This window comes from Nanorana parkeri, unplaced genomic scaffold, assembly GCF_000935625.1.
Source record: "Nanorana parkeri isolate BGI_ZX_2015 unplaced genomic scaffold, ASM93562v1 scaffold1125, whole genome shotgun sequence".
NCBI lineage: Eukaryota > Metazoa > Chordata > Amphibia > Anura > Dicroglossidae > Nanorana > Nanorana parkeri.
The window spans coordinates 445,840-456,347 of NW_017307393.1; the positions used below are offsets into that span (position 1 = coordinate 445,840).

The 10,508-nt window shown below is 39.8% G+C and overlaps 1 protein-coding gene across 1 annotated transcript in view; it reads left to right on the forward strand.

The window, feature by feature from the left end:
* Window positions 1-10,508, forward strand: part of LOC108796490 (inactive dipeptidyl peptidase 10-like) — a 37,586-nt gene that overhangs the window by 20,476 nt on the left and 6,602 nt on the right. The window contains exons 7-11 of the mRNA XM_018567977.1: window positions 64-102; window positions 1,603-1,701; window positions 4,501-4,601; window positions 6,629-6,676; window positions 9,580-9,698. Of these exons, the coding sequence (XP_018423479.1) occupies window positions 64-102; window positions 1,603-1,701; window positions 4,501-4,601; window positions 6,629-6,676; window positions 9,580-9,698 (406 nt within the window). The remainder of the gene's footprint in view (window positions 1-63; window positions 103-1,602; window positions 1,702-4,500; window positions 4,602-6,628; window positions 6,677-9,579; window positions 9,699-10,508) is intronic.

Consider the following 10,508-nt stretch of genomic DNA (forward strand, 5'->3'; position numbering starts at 1 on the left):
ATCACATTCATTCTCATCTCCCATGATCTGAGATAGTAATGTTATTGCTTATTGTGTGTTTAGAAGCACAGAGCCTCAGCGGATGTATGGATCAGTACCCAGGTAAAAGAATTTTCTTTTTTTTTTTGTCTTTTTTTTTTTTTTATAGTGTTACAGAACTATAAAATGTCAACCTGAATAAAAAAGTGAGATTCATATTAGCAGCTAATGAATTGTACACACGTGGCCTGAATCCTGATGTACTGTAAAATTCTACAGAATAGAATCCTGCTGAAAATAAGAGCTTTAAACTAAAACCCAGTGACAGCTTTAGCAGCTATAAGGAGCAACTTATTAAAGTAGAATTGTTACGCTGTCTCTGTGAAATGGTGTTTGCTTCAAACGTTCATTCAAGTGCAGTTTCCTTCTTGGTTTTCCTTGACTGAATCCAGCATCTGATTTTAGGTGTTTGAAATCAAAGCCTATCTAAACCCAAAAGCAAAAATGTGATATGTTGTAATTTACCAATGTGGTGGCTGCATTCATTTTCTTTTTTAGGCTTTCTTTCCTTTATTTTCCCCTGGTCATCCGGCCAATAAATCTGTTATTTTTCAACTTCCTTGACCAGACCAACCTGTCCAGTGAAAGTGATAATTGAAGGGTTGAGACAAACCATTTAACACTGACAGGGGTGCTTAGAATGGTTCGTTTTTATTCATTAATATAAAACCTTTATCCCAAAAGGAAAAAAAAACCTTTTGCTGTAACTGCTTAAAAATTGTTATCTGGAGATTGGATTTAATTTGTTAGTAAAGTCCATCTAAAGTAGGGTAGTTCCTAATGAACTGGCCGAAATTTGCGCAGTGGGTGCTGGTGTTGGCACCCTCCCAACTGGTATCCCTCGATCAGCAGATTGAAGGAGCAGGTTGGAAAATTCTTAGTCAAACTGAGCTGGCAGCCAATCAGCTGGTGACCGCTGTCAGAATACAATGCAAACAGCAGAGGATTCCTCTCGATCCAGGTTCGTAAGTGCTGATGGAGGAAACTGTTATATTTTCTTTGTTCAGCCTGCAGGTTGAACAAAGAAAATATATGCATGTATACCCAGTTTAACACTACCATCTCCACAGGGTGACAATGCTGCTGTCCAAGGGTGGCTCAGTTGCTCCTCCATAGAGTAGAGCCATCCTAAGACAGGAAATGTGTTACTGGCTGGATCACCAGGTGAAAATAAAGGAAAAATAAAAAGTATGCGACCACCTTATCTAAGGCCTGGTACCTGCAATATATTACATTTTAGTTTTTGGGTTTAGATTTACTTGAACGACAGTTCTCCGCACAACACAAAAACACTTCTTTAGTAAATCACTACAAAAATGTGAGGTCAGATAAGAGATTTGTCTGCCAGTAATGTGCTGTGAAACCCAATACTGTGGCGTACTACTTTCATCGTAAGCTTAGGCTGGCAGTCAACATGCTCTGCCCTGCCAAAAAGGAAATTCCACAAAATGCTCCTCTCCACTTTGGGAGAAAAACATGAATTTTGGTGACATTAGTTTGGCCAAAAAAATGTAGGGTTTTTTGGATGATAGCACATATCATGACTCTACTTTTGCCCTGCAGGCCGTTCCTGTGTTCTCCAATGACAACATCTTCCTCTTGGTGCCAGTAAAACAGGGTGGACAAGGGGAATATATGCATGTGGCTATGTTATCCATGCAGGTAACTAACATTTGCACTGTCTCATTGTAAAACTGTAATTATTATAGCTTCTATTATCAAAGAGAAGAAAATATTTCTGTATACACAGCACTATGGCCGAGATAAAATGTTTGCAAAATACAATTAAATGAAAGACCCTCCTTAATGGTATATTTAACGTATAGTCCTAAACATTTGATGGCATGCAATCCAGATTACCTCTCATGTGCAGTACCATGCTTTTGGTTTTCGTGGTCACAACCACCTTTAGATTTTCTATTTTCTCAAGTAATAAATATAACACAGTGGGAGGAATTTATTAAAACTGGAGCAGACAGAATCTGGAGCAGTTGCCCACAGTGATAAATCTGCTTCTTTATTCAGCTTGCACAGTTTTAGGCTGGGTTCCCACCTGTGCGTTTTTCAGCGCTGATGGAAGCGCTGAAAAACGCTCAGCAAGTGAAATCCCATAATTTCCTATGGGCATGGTTCCCATCTGGGCATGGTTCCCACGTAGGGCAAAAACGCCCTACGCCCAAACAAGTACAGGAGCTTCTTTGGGGTGTATTTCAGCGCGTATCCATTGTTATTCCCGAGTGTGGCTCCGGGTTCCGTCCCTTGCGAGCGTCTGTGTCGCAGGGGGGCGGAACCGGCGGGAAGTTTGAAAGTTTTTTTTTAAAAAGATAGAGAAAATAAAGGGGGGAAAAAAAATCATACCGCCAGGGAGGTATAAAAACGAGCGTCGAACGCGCGTTTCATTGAACGGAAAAAAACGTGCTAAAAGACGTGCTAAAAACGAGCATAAAAAACGCACCTATAGTACGCCCAGGTGTGAACCCAGCCTTATGCTTTGAAAATGATTCAAAGATTATACCAGTGTCTGCCAGTCAGCAAAGTGATGACTCGACACCCACCCAACAGGTAAGTGTTAAAGTGTATCTAAACCCGAAAAGAAAATGTAATATACTGCAGCTTACCAGTCCTTAGATGTAGTGGCTGCCTTCATTTGCAGGCTTTTTTTTTTTAACTTGTCACCTGGTAATGCTGTAAACAACACACCTCCTGTGTCTTTATGTCTTTACTCATTTCTCCACTGTATCTTGGCACACAGGCTGGACTTCAAACATGTCTGCCTTTGTTCATCTTCATTACATGGTGGGTGGATTGATGGCACATGTAGTTTACACAGTAAAGATAAGTTTCACTGTGCATTATTTTAGGCTTACAGGAAGTGACAAGGACACTACATTTCTGGCAGGATTAAACAGGTATTGGCTGTACTTTCTGAAGATGTTCTTAGCCTGAAAAGTGCATATACTAATGCAGCCACCACATGCAAGGACTGGTAAGCTATAATAGAGTTATATATTAGTATATGGTAATAAATAAAAATTTTGGGTTTAGAGTTGAATTATTTACATATTGAAGATACACTTGAAGAGTCTTTTGCATGCCGCTTTTGTATAATTATTTTTGTAGTCAGCAGATTTGCTTTAAAATGGAACCCCCCACTCAACAATTAGGTCCTACTGCTGCTCATGCAGCACCCCCTGCAGTACACCTTGACCCCTAATATCTTTGTAGCAATGCTTGGAGAAATCAGGGAATGGGTTAGTAACTGTTCAGTAAGGGTATTGTGTTACAATACTTAGGCTCCATTCACACAGGAGCGGTTGTCTGTATGGTTGAATACGTGCGGAGCCGCTCTACACATAAAAAACAATGCACCACAATGTGCATTGTTCAGACTTTTGCGTGCGGAATCCGTCAAAGAATCGCGCTTGGACTTTTTTGCGGGCCACGCGGTTTTATACCGCACGGCCTGCAAAATAGTCCAATCATGATTCGTTGACGGATTCTGCACATTAGCGGCTATAGTATTAGCCACAAACAGGCAGAATCCGTGCAGATGAAAGATTTTAGCGTTTCCATGCCACGTGGGCCCGTGCGGGGAAACACAAACGCTAAATGTGAATGGAGCCTTGGAACATGGAGATAAGATGAACACCAGTGGGCCAGAGCTCTGCAGAAATGATCTAGCTAAGAAAGCATATTCAGGGGTCTATTCACTAAGCTGCCGAAGGATCTAGCCGTTGCTTCGGCTGATCTTTTGGCTAGCTTCGGCCCCAGGACCCCTTCAGTTCAGTAGAACCGAAGGGCTGCTGTACGCGCTATTCACTATAGCCCGTACAGCTCCCGAAGTAGGCCGAGCGGCTCATAGGTCGAGAATAGGCCGAACAGCAGCAAGTAGCCTGCCGGAGGTTCGGCTCAGCCGATCCAGATGTCGAACTCCTTCTGCACTTCGGGTCGGCCAAACATGCTGAGCATGTTTGGCCGACCTGAAGCCAGCCGCAGCAAGCCGCAGCAAGCCGATGTACGGCTGATTTCAGTCGGTGTATGGCTGAAATCAGCCGTACAAGCCTGAAGTGAATAGCCGAACAGCGTTCGGCTCACTTCACTTCGGGTTGGTTATTCACACGGCTGTCTGCGGCAGCTTTGTGAATAGACCCCTCAGTGTTTTGACTTGCAGGATACCCCCCGGTGTTATTTGACCATTATCTTTCCTCTAAAGCTGACCATTCTTGACTGAATAAATATGCAGGTTGAAGGATAATAATGGTACACAGTGTGCTCAAGCCCTTTTTTCCTGACCTCACCATCTTAAATGCTGCGTGCTTTTCTTTTTCAACAAATCTTGCTATGTCTTACTTATAATATAGTACTGCAGTTCCAGCATAAGCAGAAAATGTTTCCTTTGAAATAGACATTATTATAAAGCTTGCATTAACAATGTATAACTGTCTAATATATGTATTATAGACCCAGCAGCTTGGTAGTAAGGACAGTTCACTGCGTATGCTGACATCTGGTGACTGGGATGTTACAAGGATTGTGGCATACAATGAAGACAATGAAACAGTGTGAGTAATTGCTATCCACTGTAAAGATGGGTTTCCCGGGAAAAATATGGGACAACAATTTCTGTAGGAGGTTCAAGAACAAACTTACAAATGGAAAACAGAAATTTTGAAAATAATCAAATTATCATTATTTATTGGCTAATACAAACATTGCAGTTAAAATGATTGTTATTTAAGGGGTATCTACAGCCAAATGTCTTCTGCATTTTAGATAAAGTAAGCAGGAGGATCAGAGCCTCTGCTAGGTTTTTGTTTTTTTTGCTTTCTCCCTCTGCTGGGGAGATTTATGCTTTTTTTTTTTTCAAGTGACAGTTGTCACTGGGACCTAAAGGGTCTGTGAATGAACGTTAAATAAATCATACGTGCATCCATTTTTGTAAAAATAGTACTTGCTTCGGGAATTTCCCACCCGCAGGTTGAACACAGGTTGACATAAGCAAAGGGGTGAGATGCAGTGACACCATTGGCCTTTTATGGCTACATGCCTATATTTGGTAAATAACAATTACCTAATATGGCTATATGACCATATAGGTAAATGAGGTCAGCACAAGCATCCCACCCCTTTGTTTACATGCAGCTATAGTGTAAGGAATGCCTGGCCCACAGCTGATTGAGTGGAAGCACTCATGGCACTTCCTTGTTCGAGGAGTTCAGGTTTCAGACTGAGTTTGGTTCAAGCCTGAGCTCATCCCTACACACAATCTCTTACTCTGCTCAATCCAACTGCCCCAACTCTTAACTCATGGAGTTTTGCAAGATGAATGGCTCTGCAAATTGTTTCTAAGTTCACCGCATATTGCTATTAATATTAATTAACATTTTGCTGCTTATATGTGTGAGTAATATTAAAAATGTGTTAAATTTGCCTCTCAACATATAGATACAGGGGGGAATTTATCAAAGCAATTGTGACAGTTTTAGCCTCTTAGATCATTTTTTTTAATGTGCAAATTTGTCTTTTAACATGTGTGCCTGTTTTCACCTGAGCTTGCACTACGTTTCCAACTGCATGTGTTTTGCACCTGTTTTGCAACTGTTTTCATCTGCACTTGTTCTGGGGCTGTCTGAAACTGAATCATCACCTATCAAAACAATCACAACTTAAGAAGTCCCCATGACCACTTCTTCAAGAAGCGACAGTTAAGCTTTTTGCCTGAAGTTACAAGTCTTATTTCCTGCAGTCTATTAAACCTCATTTATGAACAACATTACACTAGCATCATAAATCTGGTTCAAATAAATTCCGTGCAAGTTCAAACACTCGCAATTGCTATTATAAATTCCCCCCACAGTCTATTACTCAGTCATTAGATTGATCATTTTCATAATGTCTGCATTCTCCTTGGAAGCAGTCACACTTTTCATAGCTGTCACTATACCGACCCTATGTGACAGATCATCCCTCATCTCCTTATCCACTGACAACTGTCTGTCCTGCTGAAAGCTGCTGAAAGCCTGATCTCTCCTGGTTCACAAATGATCTACCCTACTCGATCTATAGTGCTCATTCAATACAGGATGTAGGTTATAATAAAAATGTGTCCTTTCTCGATGTATAAAACCTGTATCTTATATTCAGTTTTGGTCAAAAACATTCAGTGTAAAAAATAAGGAGGTGCAGAGGAAATTACCGGTACTCTGCCTGCGCCTTTTTTGGGGTTCTCTTTCCATTTGCCTCCTTTTTAAAAAAAATCAAAAGTTTTTTTTGTTTTTCAGTACAATAGACTTAAGTATATGTCATCAATGCAAAAATATACCAAACAGAATGATAGTTGCGAACAGACAGAGATAACAGCATGAAATCAACTACAGCACAGTTGCAGGCATGTTGTTTAAGTGGCAGTGCGCTTAATGTGTGGCCCCCCTAGACACAAAAAGTCCAGGCCGCAAAGCAGGCCACATGAAAGTGCAAAGGTTACAGTAAAGCAACATGACTCCATTTGCCACCTTTATTGACACATGTCTGTAATGTTAGTTTTATATTTATATTACCTACTAAAATTTTACTTTTTGTATATTTCCAGTTATTTTCTGAGCACTGAAGACATGCCCAGGAGAAGACACTTGTACAGGTATGAAGCAATCGTTTTCTTTTAACTCACTTGTGTATGGAAGCCGGGTGATGGCTGAAAAGAATGATAACAGATTACGGCTGCTGCAGCAGCTGTAATCTTGGTTTCAACCACTGTAGTGCATAACATTTATTTATGTAGATCGGTACTAAAGTGGTTAAAGTGTATATCGAGCCAAACATGCTTTTTAAGCATTGGATGGTGTGGAGAAAGATCAGAACTCTTGGGCTTTTACTGCTCTCCATTAGAAAAAGTTCCTCTTAGGGGGTCATTGTAGACCACAAACTGAATGGTAGCTTGCAGTGCCAGGCTGCTGTAAACAAAGCTAGCAGGGTCTTGTCCTGTATTAAAAAGGGGATGTATTGCAGGGACAAGTCTATAATTTTGCCACTTTATAGATCATTGGTTCGACCTCATCTGGAGTACGCGGTCCAGTTCTGGTCACCAGTACTAAGAAAAGATGTCCTTGAGTTGGAAAAAGTCCAGCGGAGGGCAACCAAACTAATTAGGGGTATGGAGGACCAGAGCTACGAGACAAGGCTACTAAATTTAAACATGTTCACATTGGAGGTGAGGAGATTAAGGGGGGATATGATCTCCATGTACAAAATGTTCAATGGTGGTAGCAACATTAGTGATAAACTGTTTAAAATTAACTCCATTACAAAAACTAGAGGCCACCACCTAAAATTGGTGGAAAAAAAATTCCAGCACAAGGGGCAAAGGGGGTTCTTCACAGTAAGATCAGTTAGGGTCTGGAACTCACTGCCACAGGCGGTGATTTCAGCAAATAATGTGGAATTGTTCAAGAAACTTTTGGACGATTTCTTAAGGGACCGTAATATACAGGGGTACAGGTACTCCTAGAATGAGATCCTAATAGGTTGGACTTGATGGACTAATGTCTTTATTCAACCTCAAATACTATGTAACTATGTAACTATGTAACTACTTCCTGTCATGCTGACAACAGTTTCACCAGACAGGAATTAAAGGAAAATCTACAACAGGGACACAGATAGTGATACAAATCTTGCAGGGGGTCTATCCTCCCCCTATTCTACTAAGAAAAGCAATTATATTTCTCTCTGTGATGCTGTTAGAGAGTTTCCCTCATGTCCTGTCTAGTGAACCATTGTCAGCAGAACAGGAAGTGAGTAGGAAATCTCTCTAATGCTGCCCCAGATAGCAGTAAAAACCAATGAGGAGCTGAATATACACTTCAAAGTGAGATGGTCAGCCTTTTTCAACTATTAATACTAAAAGACCTGCCAAAGTGAAGGTACCACAACCTGTCTGTTGACTGTATTGAAATACTGTAAGTTAAAAGTATGGGTAAACTACAGTAGCTTAATCCAAGTATACTTTTTAACCATTCTGAACTCTCGCACATGTATACAATGTTTCCATTACCGTTTCAGTTTTCATTCCATTTCCATATGGCCTCAGCAATAACTGTTTTTTATTAAAAGAATTCATTAAATTATTTTAAAAAATCATTATTTATAAAAATCAAAGTACATATATAATTTATTTAGGAATTGAGGCTTTCAGTGATAGATAGTGATGTACTTACTGTATGTTACTCTGATACAAGTAATAATTATATGTTTCAATTTGTTTATAAAAATAAATTACATTTTGGTAAAAAGCATGGTAAAGTTATTTGCAAATGAAATAAAGACAATTTTAAAAACAGTGTGTGCATTTTTGATTGTGATGCCCAGATAATGAACAAACCAAACAAAAAAAGAAATAGGTAAAGGGTAGAATTCGGGTTTACTAAGGGTTAATAAGCAGTTAAAAAGGAAATTACTTATTAAAAAATAGTAATAATATTGTCGCAACACTCTATATTTATAAATGAAGAATATAACATCTGTTACACCGTTCATTCAAGCAGGAGCTGCCATCAGCCCTTATGCAGAGCCGAGCAGGACCCTGTATGTTTTGGTTCAGTTTTTACACTAATAGGCCACATCTAGGTGAAAAGATCCACAGATTAGATGGTGGGAAGTTTTATTATACTCTAGATGCTCAGGTCCAGATTTCTGAGACATCAACCTAGACCGGGGATTTGGGTGGCAGCATTTTAAAAAGGAGTTTTGTCATTTTTTTATCACTTCTTCATTATGAGGCTTAATGTGACACCAAACTTCTGAGTTAAATCTTAATGCATTCATTCCTTCTGGAGTGTGGATACTTTTGTTCCCCATGGTCCCTGTGTGTGTTGTAAAGTATCCACCACTCCAAGCTCGCTCCTTTGATGGACTACAATCTCAATACAAGTTAGTAAACTAAATGTGAGCTTGTAGTCCATCATGGGAGTGAGCTTGGAGTGGTGATTATATTACAACACACACAGGGACCATGGGGAACAAACGTAGCCTCCTCCTCCAGAAGGAAGGACAATGTCAGCACCAATTCAGAGATGATTTGAGGATCTACAGCTGAGTGATACACAAATAAGATACATTTTTGTTAATAGTTAAGGTACTTGAAGACTAACTCCTGAGTTTAGTGTCACTTTAGTAGAGAAAAATATCAGCAAGTTAGAATGTCATCATATGTAGCATACTTTTTCATATTATCTGAAGTATACAAATCAGTGCAGAACCAACCTTTGATAATAGAGGCATAATAAATGAGGCCTGGGGCATACATAATGAAAGCCAGCCCTGGGAATGCATATGGAAATATACAGATTAGCACATACACGTTTCCTTTCCAAGTGCTTATTCTTTCTGCATAGTAAATAAGATCTCATACATATCAGTTTTATCTTTTTCAAGTAAGATGTTTCAAAAGGCCTCATACAGCAAAACTAAGTAATGGAGTCTGACTCCACACAAAGTAAAAGAAACCAGTTCTGACATAATTTTAATAATTCTTTCTACATATAGTGTGGAGACTTCAGGAGTACTAAACCGAACTTGTGTGACCTGTGACCTCATTCCAGACTGCCATTTTGTGGATGTGGAGTTCAGCCCTAGAGGCAGCTACTTCATCTTGTTCTGCAAAGGTAAACACAATGAAATGGATGGGAAAGGGGCTAAATTAGAAATGCTACACTGCTATGATGCAAACTGGACTGGGTTAGTATAAGGACTTGAACACAAGAATTTAGCTAGAGGGTTGCACATAGGACTGTGGCACCAGATTTTGGCAACCATCTATTCTACTGTAACTGAAGGACTGCTATAATGGTCTTGGTAATAAATCTTAATGCTAATAGGAATGTTTACATGTTTAAAATGGGTCTATTATGTCCTGTCTTTATTAATACTTAATTCATTAATAATCATTAATTAATTAATACTTCTTTTCTAACAAGACAGCTCTGCTGCAGCTGCTCAATTGTGGCTGTCTATTTTTCAGATTCTTTCCCAGTGGTTGTCAATTTAAGAGGTATAGGGCGCCCTTAACTGCAATGCCTGACATTATCAAAGGGTCACAAATAATGCTCAGTATATGTAATACTAGAGAGGAATATCAGAAACTACAGGCATACTAGAGTAAATTATGATTAGATACTTTGGACATTGTACATGCTTGATTGTAAACTGGTGCAGAAGACAGTGAGAACCTAGGGATGTGTTACAGGAGGCTAGTAGAGATCCTGCTATTACCTGTTTCCAATCCAATGATCCACTCCAGTACTAACTGCTGGTGTCCAAGGGCCGTACATGTTGCATGAGGTTAGTAGAAATTCTGCTATTTCCTCTTTGCAAACCAATGATCCCACCCCAGTGCTAGCTGGGGTCCAATGGCAGCACAATGGAAAACAAAGGACCCAGTTTGTAGGTTGGGCACCAAGACCTATGAACAGGAG